At 36.3% G+C, this 15,988-nt stretch overlaps 1 protein-coding gene and 1 long non-coding RNA gene across 2 annotated transcripts in view; both read right to left on the minus strand.

The window, feature by feature from the left end:
- Nucleotides 1-15,988, minus strand: part of LOC126635861 (uncharacterized) — a 1,135,091-nt gene that overhangs the window by 23,583 nt on the left and 1,095,520 nt on the right. The window lies entirely within an intron of this gene.
- RPRD1A (regulation of nuclear pre-mRNA domain containing 1A) overlaps nucleotides 1-15,988 on the minus strand; it is a 47,064-nt gene that overhangs the window by 23,583 nt on the left and 7,493 nt on the right. The window contains exons 2-6 of the mRNA XM_050307437.1: nucleotides 14,560-14,689; nucleotides 13,749-13,855; nucleotides 13,572-13,666; nucleotides 12,513-12,639; nucleotides 12,239-12,414 (exon numbers count right to left, since the gene is read on the minus strand). Coding sequence (XP_050163394.1) covers nucleotides 12,239-12,414; nucleotides 12,513-12,639; nucleotides 13,572-13,666; nucleotides 13,749-13,855; nucleotides 14,560-14,689 — 635 coding nt within the window. The remainder of the gene's footprint in view (nucleotides 1-12,238; nucleotides 12,415-12,512; nucleotides 12,640-13,571; nucleotides 13,667-13,748; nucleotides 13,856-14,559; nucleotides 14,690-15,988) is intronic.

A 15,988-nucleotide genomic window follows, 5' to 3' on the forward strand; every position in this document is an offset into this window, starting at 1 on the left:
TCCAACTTTCAATTCTGTGTTTTTCAAAACTTGACTCTGTCTTGAAATGTAGTAACTAACAAAGCAGCTACTACACGTTTTCTACCCCAAACTCCGATGCAGCAGAGCTTTAAAACTGCTGCATGTGCTGACTGCAAAACAAATTCTCCACATCTGGTTTACAAGACCTCAAAGATGGAGTGGCATAAAAATGTCTGGTTTGGATGTATGGGGATGAGGGAAAATACCCCACCAAAACACACAGGGAAATGTCTAACTTACAGTTAGATATTTAATTAAGCCCTAAGGCTTAATTTTACAGTGATTTCTACCTATTTAACATCAGCCTATACTGAAATAAGAGACTCAGAATAGTTTCAAATACTTCAGGATTTATGCTAAATCACAAAATACTGATTTAATATCCCAGCCCCCTGGTGCACAGCTACTGTAACTTCAACAATTATTTTAGGAAGTATGTGGCATTTTCCTACTTCTCAGCTTCCTCTCTAACCCCCAGTTAAAAATTACTGTGTATGCTGTGGAAAACAAACCCAGCTATGGAGAAAGAGTCTCTCTTTCACACTGAGAAACAAGTCTGATTCAGGGAGATAAGGCTTGGGGCCAGATAATCCTCCTAACAGTACTTCATTTCATCAGAGTCCTTCTTTCCTCCACTAACCAAATTGTAACATACTTGTCTCTGCCTAAAAAGTCACAGTATATTCCTCTCCTACCTATGCCCATCGAAAAGACTATTCTCACTGACTTTAAAAAAAGTATTTTTTTTCAGTTTGGTAATGTAGAAGTATGGAAAAATAAGTAACTAAAATTCTTTTTTGAAACTTGGACAATGAAGTGTTTCAAATGTTTCCATTTAAATATGTACCATTTCATTTCAAATACTGAAGCACTTCTTCAATTTCAAAAAGTTGTAACAGCAGATTTTTCTTCTTTTTCTTGATAGAAGGGTGTACTTTATTTGAAAACTATGTGTAGGGTATTTTTTTAATCAATTTCAATTCATAATATATTTCTAAATTAACAACCCAGTGAGAATTCAGAAACTGCTGTGAGGTCAATTTCACAGACAAAGAAAATTAAACAAAGAATTGAAAAAATTTGAAATTTAAATTTAAAGAATTTGAAAACCAGAGAATTTAATACTGAATCAGGCAAGAAAGTAAAACAGCTACTGATATTGGAGAGAACACGTAAAAACACTGACAGTCTAGACTACTTTTGTAGAAATACTGTTTCAATTCTATTATCATATGCCAGTATTTTATACCCGCAGTAGTACATTTATTCAAGATGAGGCAGCACAGTGGTACAAGAACGTTCCATAAATAATGATGCTATTTGACTCCTGTAAACCAACACCCAAATGTCTTAACTGCATCCCTGTTAGTCTAATTCTCCATCCCACAGTAACTCCCACCCGGTGTGTCCCCTCCAGCTCTCCCCTTTCCTCTTCAATATCCCTTGATATCTTCTACATCACCCAGCCATTGCTGTGGCAAAGAGAAGTGGAGGTTATGGCTCAGAATAGCAAACTGAGAAGAGCTACTGAAGCATTCCTTTATGCCCCTCTTCTATTTACACATTCATAGAAGTAATTTTATCAAACTTTCAAGAACAACTGTTTCCCTGTCAAATGAAAGAATTGATACAACTGGCAGCATAACTGCAACAGTCAAGTATCACAGGAAATCGGACAGTACCTGTAAGTCTTATATAAGAGCAATTCACTCTCAACTCTTCTGCCCATCACTGCCAGCAGTAGTTGAGAAATATTAGAAAAATGTTTTACCCTCTCTAATCTGATAAAATGTCACCTTCATGCACTTTTTATCTCAGAGATCCATCTTCACACTATAAGTAAAATGAAATTCCAAGACAACATACAGCTCATTTACAGGATTTATACATCACCCTGTGTTGTTTTCCAGCATTCTGTTTCTCCTTATTTCCTTCAGTTTTAGTCCACAGCATTCCAGACTTTGGCAGTAGAAAAACTTTTCCAACTCCAAACTAGGCCAAGAGAATATTCTTTAACTTTTGGCAAAATTGAAAAACACCACAACTGCTTTAGCCTGAATGAAGAAGTAAATGTACTCTGACTATTTCTTTGGTTTAGAATAAAACTCTAAGGCAAGTGTAAGGACCAGTTTACACACCTATCAGGTGGTACTGAGCACTCCTGTGACAAAAACCTTCCATTTCCTCCCAGCTAAAGAATTCTCAGCAAGCACAACAGATGTGGAATACATTGTTTCCTCACTGCTGCTAAAACACCTCTCCCAATTGCTCTTACTGTTCCATTACATCCCCTCAGAATAACTAACGCATACAGCTTCAAAATGAGAGCTCGTGTTTCCACATTGTCCTCAGCCATGTTTTAATCCATAGTTCCAAGCTGTTCTCCCTGCTCTGCAGACACATGTATCACACCCTGCTCAGTCAGGAAAAATCTAGGTATGAACAAAATAATCCAGCTTCTGAAAGAACATATTTTGAAATAAGATGCTAGGAAGAAAAAAAAAACCAAGACACTAAACAGCAGGCATGTGTCTAAACATATATATGAACATAAATCTCAGCTTCCAACCAATGGAAGAATAAACACTTCTGTCAGGTACCTGTAGCACCGTGTGAAAGTTCTGGAGTTCCCCTACTCCTCTTTCCCCCTCAGCATTTTGATTCAGAGTACACACATTGTGTGTTTCAGTATGGAGGCAAGCCGACCAGATTGGCTTCTTTAGGAAAAAGGGCTATCATTTCTTCTTGGAGATGAATTTTCAGAATCAGGCCAGTATTAACTGAACTACAGTTGCTACTAGATGAAAGGAAACATTACTCAAAACCCTGTTTTTCACCAGCAAGCTATAACAGAAAGATAAAGTGTTTTTACAAACTGGATTTTTCAGCACAGCCCAGCTAAGAATTATATTCCCTAACAGTCTTCATCTCTTCTCAGCTGGGGCTCTTGACCTATTGCTCCATGAAGTGGACTACAATTCTTTAAGCTTTTTAGGAATGAGAAGTAGTTGATTAAAAAAAAAAAAAAAAAGGGCTGGATTTTATTTTTTGAAGTAAACTCTCCAGGTTTACTATACTGACTAAGACATTGGTTTAACTGTGATGCTTTTGATCTGTAAAATTCAGTTTCACTTTTGAGTCCTACTGATGAGTATTTCTGCCCTCTACATTTATAGCCTTAGTTGAAGAGATGGAATTTGTCTGCAATAGTCACAATAAACCCTGTGACTAGTTCAGTAGGACCATTATATAAGATCATAATGAATTTAAATTAGGAAAACAGAATAGCTTTGGTGTCTGATTAAAGAAGCTCAACTATGAACTCCTTCATTTCGATTCACATTAACTCAAATCATTTTGACAACAAAATTACTAACACTAAAAATGATTCTTATGTCATGTAAGATTCATATGAATTCTTGAGTGTTCTTATTTCCAGTTATATTTTATTCATAACTGATGGACTCAATAATAGGCAAATTTCAATTCAAGTTCTGGATTTAAAAACAAAACCCAAAAAACCAAACCCAAACCAAACAAACAAAAAAACCCCACAACCCCCAAAAAACCCACAAACAAACAAACAAACAAAAAAACCCCCAACCAACCAAACAGGACCACATAGAAAGTGCACTATACTTACATACTACAAAATGTTGACATATTCCAAAACAGGAATATTTCAGTCATAATACAATTTATTTTTTATAATGCAGAGAGGTTTTAGTCATAAAGCTATCACCTATACTTACTACTTAGTTTGCACCAGTTTTTTTGCTTTCCCCTATGCTGACATTAAAACCACAACTTATAACAATATTTAATTTAGTATATCATTAACAAGATCTGAAAATACTTGCCATCTCAAATGATTACTTAAGCTGATGAATTATTTTCCTAGGTAGATATGAGGACAGAGGTAAATACAAGCACTCTTCCCAAGATTTACAGTAAGTACACTGGATGCACATTTTCTTTAAATGCCATCTCAAAACCAGCTAGTTGCTATCCACCTGAACACTGTTCCCTTCTGTCTACAAAAGCACGAGTGTTGCTATGTTCTACATAAGATTTCACACAAATCACTTGTTCTGTATAACATTACAGTGGTTTTAAGTGAAAACATCAGAAGTCTGTCACTGAGATAAAATGAAATCTGCTTTGTATTGTTTCAGTAAGGTTAAAAGAAGCAGCAAGCTGATTTCTAGTCATTTCTCTTCTTTCTGCTGTCAGAAATTCCTAGAAGCAGTTCTCAACAGATCTTCCAACCCACAAGGCAAATCATTATCAGAAATGCAGCAAAAAAATCTAAGTACTGGTATAGGGCATAGCAAAGTGCAACTTGAGCATGGTGCTTCAACTTCATATAGAAGCTCATTAGACAAAAAAACACATTAAAGTTTCTAGATCTTAATGATGGCAGAAAAAAATTCCAATTGTAACTTTTGAGTATCAGCCTAACAACACAGGCTTTAATTAGGACACTATTTAAAGAGAACATTAAGGAGCACAGTTTTTGAGTCAAACACAATTATCTTCAAATACACACTGGCTCATTTTCCTATTAAATGAAACTACCAGGAGATATCAGCTAAAACAACAGATTTTCATTAAATTTGTTTACACATGTAATCTCCAACTGTGGGGCAGAGCCTTGCAATACATTTCCTTCCCTCTTCCTTTCCATCCAAAACATTCTTTTTTGAAATTAAGACTACAGACATTTCCTTTTGTAATTACCAAGAGAAAAAGCCCATTGCTTAGTCTGCATAGTTACTACCTGTAGTTACTACCCAGTGCAGTCTTATATTAATATTTAGAGTTTATAGCTGCTTTAACAAATAATTCCAAAAGCAAGTTTCTATCTGTGGGAGCAATATAGGCAGGGATTACAGTTCTGCTAACTTCGTATTCACAATACAGATAAAAAAAAATTATTATAATTTAGTAAGTCTAGCAACACAAACATCAGAATTTTTAAAAGTCTTAAACAGTAACAGTATTACTGTGGGAAATTAAGGCTTGCAGAAAAGGTATAGTCTTAACTTGAAAAACCTCACTGCTACTACCGACACAAACAGGTACTACCATTTCAGTATGTCTTATATCCAGGTTTTCTTTTTCTTCCAGCAAACACCAGATCAAAGCAAAGGAAACATCTGCTGCAGGAAGCCCCACACAAAGCCACTTGCCAATCTGCAGCTGTCCTTAAAAAAATTTAGGAAGTTCTAGACAGAACACTGATTATTTCCTTTTCAATTTCCCAGCATCTCAGTTGTTTGCACAAGGTTTTACATACCTGCAGAACTTGTTCTTCTGAGGGTGACACAAATAGATCCATTCATTTTGGTTAACAGTACAAAGTTTTTGGTTGACAATAGCCAGAAACATTCTGTCTAAAAGTCTTGCAAACAACAGCAAGTCCTACTTAGGTAAGACCAGTATCTTCTCTCTGTATTTTTATAATGAAGAATTCAAAAGGTACCTCAAGGGGATTAAAGTACTGGTATCTTGTGGTAGCTTGTACTTCTTCCCCCTTTCAAATAAAAAGTAATGGGTAAGCTGCAGAGAGAAAGTTAAAAAACCCCACCCTTCACAAATAATATGGGTGAAATTGCTAAAAAAAAAAAAAAAAAAAAGAAGAAGCTGTAACATTTTTATTACCCTTTTTTAAAACTAGAACATGTTCAAGGTGACTAGCAATACTTTAAAATATGATGAACTGAAGCAAAGATTATCCCTATTTTACAAGGATAAGCAAAGTACAACCTGCAACCTGCTTGATCTTTTAGTAAAGCCAGGATTTACAGTCAAATATCTGGCAAGTCAATTTAAAAAAGGGAAGTCTTCAAGTGTTTCTGCTGTTCACGATTGATCTGTGAAGTCTAATGCTCTTTCGGGTACTGAAAACTGAGTAACTATGCACCATGGTTATCTGAGGCTGCAACTGTTAAGTCACTATAAGAAAAAGGTATATTTATTACTCAAGTACAGACAGATTATGACCTTGCTAAGAGAAATGGGTCAAATAAGCATCACGCTCATAAAACAAAATACACTGACTACTTGATTTTGCTTTGCTGTGTTTGATGTATGGGCTGCTGTTCTCTACTCTAGTCCTCCAAATTACTGCTACAAAACTCTACAACTGTATCTCCTGCCACTGAAAGAAGTGCTCACAGAAACAAAGCAACCGCATTTAAAAGATACATTATCAACCTGTAGAAGTGCTTTGCAAGTCTACTTCTACTGCAAAAGAGATGCAACCTAGGTCTTATTTTAAACATTCCCTCACCTTAACTTCTAACCAAATAAACCTTAAGGAGAGATGAGTATTTCAGTGATCACTTAACTCTTCCCAGTCACGTTCAGGTAGATAATCAAAACTACTGTGCTCACTGAAGTTTCAGGGTTTGTTTTTTTGGAGTTTTCTCGTTGTTTTTTTTTTTTTTTTTTTTTTTAAATAAACACAACAACCCCATGACTATATTCACTAAAGGACTTGCACTGTGCAACTCGACTTTAATAAAGCATTTACTCTACTGCACTCTCAAGCAGCTATTCAAAGCCAACCTATGAGCAAGGGCTTTCAGCCGACCTACACAATTATCCAAGCATAGGAGCCTGTTTCAAAGCACTTTCCATTCCGTACAGGGTAGGATGGGGAGAGAGAGGACAAAGAGAATTCACCCATTAGAGATCCTTAGCCTACATTTACTTCCTGATTGCTATGAGCTACATAAATTTCTCTGAAAAACAATGCAAATTACTTGACACTGGGACACAAGAGAAAGAAAGTACTTATGGTGAAGATTCTCCTCTCTTTATTATAAAAAGAAGAGGTGTACAGTCATGTTCTCCTCAGCTCAAGAATATCTGAATCGACTCAAACACCTCTTTCTGTAGAAGTCATAATCCACAAACTGGAAGCACTGTCAACTCAGCTTCAATTTTTGAAGCTGCAATCCTGAATAGAAATTAATGCAATGATTCGTGTCAAGAGATCCCATAACGTGGTCTGTTTGGTACCACTATTTCCCTTGCCAAGCATGTACCAGAAGATCTTAAATATTCAAAAGTCCTGATGAGTATGGATGAACCTTACTGCCCAATTCCTGCTACCTCCCAGCTACCAGTTCTGTAATCGCACTGTTGGCAGCTCAGCTCTAATTCCAGATTGAGTTACTGTGCTGCTGCCATGTTTATGGAGCTGTAGATCATCTACAATGGTGTAAACTCTATCCCCTAACAAAGGGCAGTGTAGGGCTCATGCTACAAATCAATTTTTGACTTGAACCAAAGCTCAGAACAACACTTTAGCTGCTCAGCTGCAAGGTTATGATGAATTATTTTAAGTGGACCTGAAAAGTACGAAGCATGATAAAATATACTACCCTAAGTAATCTGTCACTGAACGAAAGAAGTTGACAAAGAAAGGTTCTAGTGAAGTACAAGGGGTATAAAGAAAACAAAAATAGCAAGGAAAGCACTACACCGTGTGATTCATTAAGGCCATGGTGGAGGGCAACAGTGGACAATAGTACCAATCCAGTCTTGTACTGCGAAACAAAACCTAAGGACAAGAGGCCTGTTATACCACTGCCACCCCTAAATTGTTTGCTTAACATTTTTGCCTACATTTTGAACCATTAATTGTGAACTGAGCAGGAAAAAAAAAAAGGCCTTTGAGTCCAGAGCTACAGACAACAGTGAATAACTTTTTGCTATTTACCCTTAAGAATCCATGACAAAATCTTTAGGAAGACAAGTCAAACTATATTGAGCCATAAAGCTTAGTCATATAATAAAAGTGTATTGATCATATAGTATTCTCTCAACATGCTAAGAAACCACAATTATAACCAGATGTGTGAATGTAAGAATATGAATGTTGTTTATACAGCTGTAGAAAATCAGGAATGCAAGACAGTGACATCATCAATAAAAGTGTCTTAATTAAATGCAAGCCATTAAAACACAGCAGTGTTTTACTTCCCAGAGTAGCATTTCCTTAATAAAAATTTGGAAAAATATTCCCCAATATTAAGTGGTAAGTTGACAGAAACAGTATGTAAGAAACTGGGTCATCCAGTATACACTAAGTGTAGCAATGCTTCATTTTTCTGTAATGTCAAAATGAACGTGAGAGGCTGTCTTCTTTTTCTAGAAAAAGGTTGCAAGACCTCCTGCTCACACTTGTTAATAAGTCATGTAAGATTTCAGACTATCAGATCCTTTATTTGAAATGTGGTAAGAGATTATTTACCCTGTAATCAGTCTGTGGACGAGGCAAAAGCAAAGTAACACGAGAGAATAGTAAATCAAATACTTCTCTTGTTCATTTTATTTTTAAGGCCATGTTAACCTTAGAACGTCTACAGGACAGTCTTATCAAAAGGACATGAACACCCCTGGATATCAATTTATGTATACCCAATTCTCTCTTCCTGTAAAACATAAAAATCAGCCTTCAGTGAGACCAACAGACCAACCAACACTTCTGTTCAAAAAGTAGGGAATGGGCAGGGAGTTAGGACGGGTATATAACAAGGAAGCAGAGTGGGAACAGTCAACCAAAATAGCAGAAAACTTGAAATGGTATTAGCGCTCAAAGTTTTCATAAAGAAATGGTTCCAGAAAATTATTTCTGCAAAAATTTCTATTTTCTCTAATTGACAGAATCACATCTAGCTAGAAACTCTAGACAGAGCTACAGTACCCTGAACCTCAAATATTCATACTAAGTTAAAACTTACAGAAGTGAAAATACTCTTTAGGATGATCTGAAATTTGAGGAGGCTTCCAAAGGGGCATAAGTGCAATTATAAAACACACATTCTCTGCTACCTAATAAAATTTTTTATTGTGTTTGCAAACGACAAGCCCTACATTCATCACTTCTCATTTCTGATAATGTAAACCCAATAGCTAGAGTGTAAGTGAAAGTCTGAAAAGTCTTATTTTCACAGTTCTCTCTCTTTGATAATGGCAGCTTCAATGCAAGTGACCCCCAAACTTCTCCATTGCAAATTTCAAATGACTTCATCAAAAGGACCTGGGAGTTTTAAGAACAACCATGTGAAAGATTTAGTCTTCAAGAAAAAGGAATGACACTGGATAAATATTTATCCATCTCAGGCATAAACTCAGTAATGTTTGTGAGAATACAGATGAAAATAGCAGAGGTTTGGTATGAGTAGTTAGAGAATTCCTCCTCTTCAAGTTTTCAAAAACAACAGACAATACAAGATTTTGATTCTTAGATTTATTTTTAGCAGGATGTGTGTACTAATGGACGGTGACATCATTAGAAGATAGGTCCATGTCCACCACCTGCAACAGAAGCTAGAAAGACGTTAAAGAAAACAATTTAAGAGTTAAAGATGACACTACTTACCCTGAACAGACTTAGGAAAGTCACCTACTAAGCAGTACTGTTAGCTTTTGATGCAGATATGGTATTATTTGTTACCAAAACCTCCTTTCAAGATTTAATGCATACATTACCTTGATTTTGATGGGAATCATGCGCTTCTGTTTCAGAAATAACAATTAGAGAAAATCATTCTTAAAAAACTACTCACGGAAAGATTGGTTATTCAAAATTACTTACCTGTAAATCATCTTTAGAAGATAAAAGATCTGCAAATTCAGGTCTTAAGTTCCCAAATTTAGGTCTAAAGTTCCCATCTAAAGTTGAAAGCTAATGAGAATTCTAATTCTATCACTGTTAAACCAGGTCAACAGCAAGTAACATTTCTAGATTCATCCTCGTGTTTCTTGCCATACCTGGGTGTTTTACAAATCAGTAAGCTAGGATCTCAGCATTACACTCACAGATTGGTGATACTAATTCAGGAAGAAACAAAGACTCAATATGTTATCACCCAGAGACCGTGTTACACTAAGAAAAATGTCAATAGCCAGAAGTAATAAAAAAACCAATCTTGTCTAGAACAAATTAATTTCACCAGAAATCAAACCTGAGCAGCAAAACCCAGGAACACAGTTCAGGGAAATAGATTCTCAAAGAATTAAGTGATAGGCCCCTTTCCCAGTGCTATTTCAAGTATGAAGCCAAGAAGCAAGGCTCAATTTGAGGTATGGAATTTCCCAAGACGGTAAAAGACAGAATCCTTGCTTCATCTCCATTTCTTAGTAACTAAAAACAAAACACATGAGCTAAGTCAGAAGGCTCTGCAGACAGTATAATGAAAACATCCTAATCTTACATTTCAAAACTTCAGAATGTTTATCAGCCTCCATTTCTCAAACCAAAAAGCACTACTAGTAGTGAGCATGAGGTCACTTCATTTATCTTAACAGTAGTTTAGAAACTTCATTGTAAGGTTGTTGTTCTTTACAATCTTTTGGCTCATCCACCTTTACTAGTAACCTTGGTTGACACCGTCTCGGCTCATAGTTCTTTATTAGTACCTCACATGTATACCCCACTGATCAGCCTAAACACATTCTTACAGTATACTTTAACATCCTAGGACTTCATCTGTTTAAAACAGACTGCTACAGTTACTGAAGACTGTCTCCTACTTTTTAAAGAAAGACCTCAAACTAGTCCAGAAAAGGAACTGTGCTGTATTAGAATGAAATCCTTTAGCAGTTTAAATAATTCAGTCAAGAAACCTGGTTTTAAGGATGATGACAGCCCAGTAATATGCAATTGCTTTCTCTTAAAATTATGAATTCTCTGATCTAGTAATACTGGGAAATTAAACTGGTTTATATTTGTTGAAAACAACCAACAAGGGCGGAATCTGTTCACAGTTGCACTACCATTTGTGATTTCTTTTTAGTTGAGCTCTCTTGTTTTCACAGAATTATAAATCTGTCTGAAAGACCAAGTCACTGCCTTTTGAGCAACTCACTATCCCAGTGGTCTACTATATCTAAACAGGGAATAATTGCTAGTAGTGAGCTACAGGAACAAGTCAGTGTCCCCAGACAACCAGTCCTTCACTGAAACTGTGGGAATTTGTCTTTCAAACCCATTACACACAGTCAGAAGGAAGGTAGGGCATGTGATGAAAAGCTTAAGGCTTCCTGCTCTTTAATCTTCCAGGTTCCATTATCCAGTTGGGTCAGTTGCTATTGCAATCAGAACTACTGTGATACCACCTATCTTACATGAAGTTGGTTGATATTCCTCCCACAGGATAAACACAGTAAAGTTGACAGGAAGAACCTTCATCAATTGCTTTTCTGTGAGGCATAGAGGAAAGTGAGTCAGGAAATCAGAGTAGAGTGGGAATGATACAACTAATCTGAATGATGACTTCAAACACATTGTGAACAGCATTTTCCTGAACAAAGGCACCACAAAATCTAAACTCAAGTTATAAAAAAGTAAAAAAAAAAAACCATTAAGAAAATGTTCCTGACAGGCCTGTATGATGAAACCTCAAGAGTAATTAATTTGGGCACCATATATGCATATGCTACAGTTACAGGGTACTGCAATTGTTCAGATATCTCCTCTTGAAAAATGATGCAGCTTCAGTTCTATTACTGTAATACCCAAGTTACCCTGGGAAGCAATTGACAAAAAATTATGGATATATTCTAAATATGTGGGATGTTCAACAGGAGGCTTTACAGTATTATATGGCAGGAAAGGAAAACAGATGACTGGGAACAGCAAAGAACACAATAACTTAGGGGATCATTTGCTCATGATGAGCTGCTGACTCTGCATCCTTCTTTTATTATGATCTGTCTGGTCCTAATGGTGCTAGTGCTGCTAAGCAGCCATATTAGAGGCTGTAAATGCTAAAACTACATTTTACTGGGTTTAATGGATGCTTGAGTCTGGTTAAAAAGTTGTGCTGAAACCAGTGATTAAATTCTTCTCCTTTAGCAAATACGTAACTAAGACTTACAACAAGGAATGAAAAGAGCACGAAAAAATATTACTCTGTGAGGAATTACGTTTGTAACACTCAGGGTAAGGCTTTTTATCTGCACTACTAAAACTAAGTCTGTACACGTAACAAAGACTGAATAGCTAAAAAACCAAAGAGCTGGTTTAACAGGTTGAGAACACCAGAATCAAACAAAATGTTAATAATGTGCTGGAAGCAAAGACGTAACAGTGGCAATTAAATATTTGTCTTTGGAGATAACAGTTTTTTAGGCTAACTAAAAACATTTGCAAGAACAAGCTTTAGTGAAGAATGGACTAAAACAAAACATTACGCACTTCCAGCTTATGTTCTTTCTCTGCAAGGAATTCTTTTTGACATCGGAGAAAGTCTGATAACATTCGAGTCAGCTGTTTTCTATCATCTATTTCAGCTGCCAACCTGCCATTGTAATCCGCCAGCAACATACATGCATCATCTACCATTTTGGAAAGTTGCTCTCCAGATTCCTTATCTAAAAAGCAAGCAGAGAAAAACAAGTAAAGCATGATTTCATCACACGCCATTAAGTTCTCAGAACAGCATTTCAGTTACTGGGTCCCCAACCCTCACCTGTTATTCTGTCTAACAGGGACACATCCTGGACCTCTATAGGCAGAGAGGCTATTCTCTGATGAACTGCTGCATCCCCAGAGGCAGCGTTTTCTAGTTCTTGTAATGCTCTAATGAGATCTGTAGTCTGAAAAAAGCATGCAAGACGGAGAAGTACTTTAAGTAAACAGATCCTAGAACAAAACAGTATCTTACAATAAGCTTTTGGAATTGATCTGATGGCAATTTCAACAGCATTTACAGCATCAGCCTTTAGACTGAAAATGAAACCAAACCTTTCATTCTCAGGAAAATATTGCAGTATTCGTAGTTTTTTAAAAAGTCACCTTCCACCAGTAGATTTTTTCATTTAAATTCTTGGTATATAAAGGTTACTTATATATCTTTTATTCTTGGTAGTGAATATTTTACAATACCTTTCATTTTACTACAGATTTTTTACATCATTTTTCTTGTCATTTTGCTTCACTATAGCATCAGACTAGATAAGTGTGTTTCTTTTGAAAGTAGAGCTCATGTTCATAGAAACCCAGATGTCTGTTACAGAGAAACACACTAAATTGTGATTATTTGAGGACAGTCATTCCTGGCCATAACAAAAAGCCTTCTGAGATAGGGCAATACCTATCTCAATACCTAACAAAAAACCCACAAGGATTAGAAAAGCTATAACAATGCAAGGTAGACAATTTATCCCTACCATCATGATTGCAACACTGAGGAATATTTTACTGATAAATCCATAACAATCTTACATGGGTTACTGATTACTACCCTGGAAACTGAATGAGAATGTAAAACACTGTAGAAACTAATGCTGAAATCCTGATGTGAGCAATGCTGGACATACAGTTCTTACATTCAGGTTTAGTGTTAAATGACTAAAGTTACAACATGCTTGTAACCTGAAATACTGTGAAAAGTTTCAGGTGTAGTCACTCTTGCACAGAAACAGCACCTCATAAAAAAGAAAAACAGAGACCATTCAAAAACAGAAGTGACTGAAAAACTCTATATGAAATCATATGTAAATACAGAATTTTCTAAACACGTTTTTACCTGAGGGGGATCAGTGGGAGAACTTCGAGGTGAACAGTTATTTTCATCAACTTTTATCTGTTCATATGTGCGCTTCCTCACCTTTCTGTCTCCATCTAAATGAAAGCAAACAGAGCAGTCAGGGAAATAGTATTTCAAACAAGAGACTGAACCTTGATACACATATAAAATACTTACACAAAGCTTGCCTAAGTTGTTCTAATACATCATTTTCATAAACAGACCTTTCTTCCCAAATAGACAGCACTCGGCCAAGGTGTTTCTTACAACTCTCATCAGACTCACTGTTACAGGAGTAAAAAGCAAGTATCAGCACTAGGTAGAAGTACAGTGTTTCTATATGCTTATTTTTCACAGAAAAACCTTTGCATACCTTGGCAATATCCAAGCATCAGAAGTCAAATAATCTCAGAAAATAACAAAATCACATTTTAAAGAAAAAAAGTAAATGCCAGTTCATGGTGTCTTAGCAAGCATACAAATATAAAAGGGCCAATGCCGAACTCTTTCTGTTTTCTTGCTCAACCCATAAATCTGTAGGTCTGTAACCCTATTAAGCAAACACTGCAAATAGGTTTGTGTTGCTTCAACAGCTCTGTATCATTGTGAATATAATCCTGTATCAAGCCTCTACACCTTCCTCATGCAATGAGATTAATGGTTGCTGAGGAAAAACAAATCATGCAACACCAGTAATGAAAAATATGAAACTGTTGCAGCACATAAACACAGACTGAAAGCAAGCCTTACTTTCAGGAATAGCTAACAGCTTTCCAGAGCAAAATGGACTGAATGCTGATGAATTTACTATGAAACTTCATCCAACAGCATTAAGACTCTCCAAGATCAAAAGAACACTGAATAAATAAATTAGCAAGACCTCAAGTACAGAAACAGCACACAAGGACTAGCTGGGCCAGAAGAGATCAACTGAGGACTTCTCAAATACAGTATGAGGAAGGACACTGCACATACAAATTTACTGTACCTTGAAACATGCTTAAAAGCCTCCACTATTACTGGAGCAAAGTCTTTTGTAAATTCTGGTCCTTTCCTTTTGCTGTTCTGTATGACATCATTGGCCAAGTACAGGAATGTCAGCTTCCTATTTGGTTTTGCTAATAAAAAGAATAATAAAGAGTAATTAGAAATTTTACTTCCTTTAACTAATACCTCTTTATCCACATTTATACTGAATACAAACACCCACCCCCGGACCTCCCCCACTCTGAAATAAAATATATTTTTTCTGTTTTCATTACTGCTTACAATAATTTCACATTTTCAACATTTTCATGTGGAAAGACTCCAGTCACCCATTGGGTTTTCTCTCCCTTCTGCTCTCTTTGTTCAAATTCCTCTTCATAGTACGAAAACTTCCCTTTAGCATCATCTTTGAAAAGAAACAGGAAAAACCCCAGATATTCCAAAGTGTCCTTCAGACCTCAAATATTTTCAGACGTTTTCCTGAGTCTTATGTGATTTGTCTGTTAGGTAGCCCTCATGGATTTATTTCTTCAGCTTTCCTTTGAGCCTGCATATAGGCTCTTATACTCATGAAGTCCTCTCACAAGGCACTTCACAGATCCACAGTCATTCACTCCTGTGAAGAACCTCCTCCTTTTCAGTTTGAATTTCACCAGTCTTACATACCCGCTTCTCATTCCTGCATTTGAGCAAACTGAACAGTCAACCCGTAGTCGGTCTCATTGTTATCACTGTGATACTTCCCTCCCTCATCTCCTAATTGTTAAAACACTCACATGCTGGTAGCCATAATATCAAGAAAACATTCAAAAGCCACTCTCAGGCTCCTCAGTGTAACCCTTCTCCAAGCATCTTAAGCATTCTACCTCCTCTCCATTAATGTGCAATAGATTACAAGCTTGCAATTTACAAGTTGCTTTTGAAAATCTATTCCATGTTTTTTATGTGTTCCTACCTGGGTATTTTCATTTACAATCATACTTCATCTTATCTTCAGCAGTCTACAAGTTTCTTGGAGCAGAAACTCCTACAGTAACAGTTCTATCCTTGGGTAACACCAGAATATCATTACCACCACATTATCACCAGCCTCATTATGTACACCTTGATTTTAAAAAGAGGTTTCTTTCGAAAGACAAGTTTTTACGGCCCTCTCAAGGGCTTTACTGTAGTAAAGCCAGTCTAGGATTTCCTATAATTCATGCTTAGTCCACAGTATGATTTGATTTTGTTAATTTTTATTCCAGAATCTCAAAAATGCAGAACCACCACCCTCACATACAACGAGAAAATTCAGTGTTGATATGCCTTCACTCCAGGGAAATGTTTTTGAGAATAAATTTTGCACTACAGAAAGACTCTTTTGAAGGATTTCTTCTTAAAGTACTGAATTTTTCCCATCCTCTTGGACAGTCATGTCTAACAAGTTG

Source organism: Myiozetetes cayanensis, unplaced genomic scaffold (genome assembly GCF_022539395.1).
Source record: "Myiozetetes cayanensis isolate MyiCay16 unplaced genomic scaffold, myiCay2020 scf1, whole genome shotgun sequence".
Taxonomy (NCBI): Eukaryota; Metazoa; Chordata; class Aves; order Passeriformes; family Tyrannidae; genus Myiozetetes; species Myiozetetes cayanensis.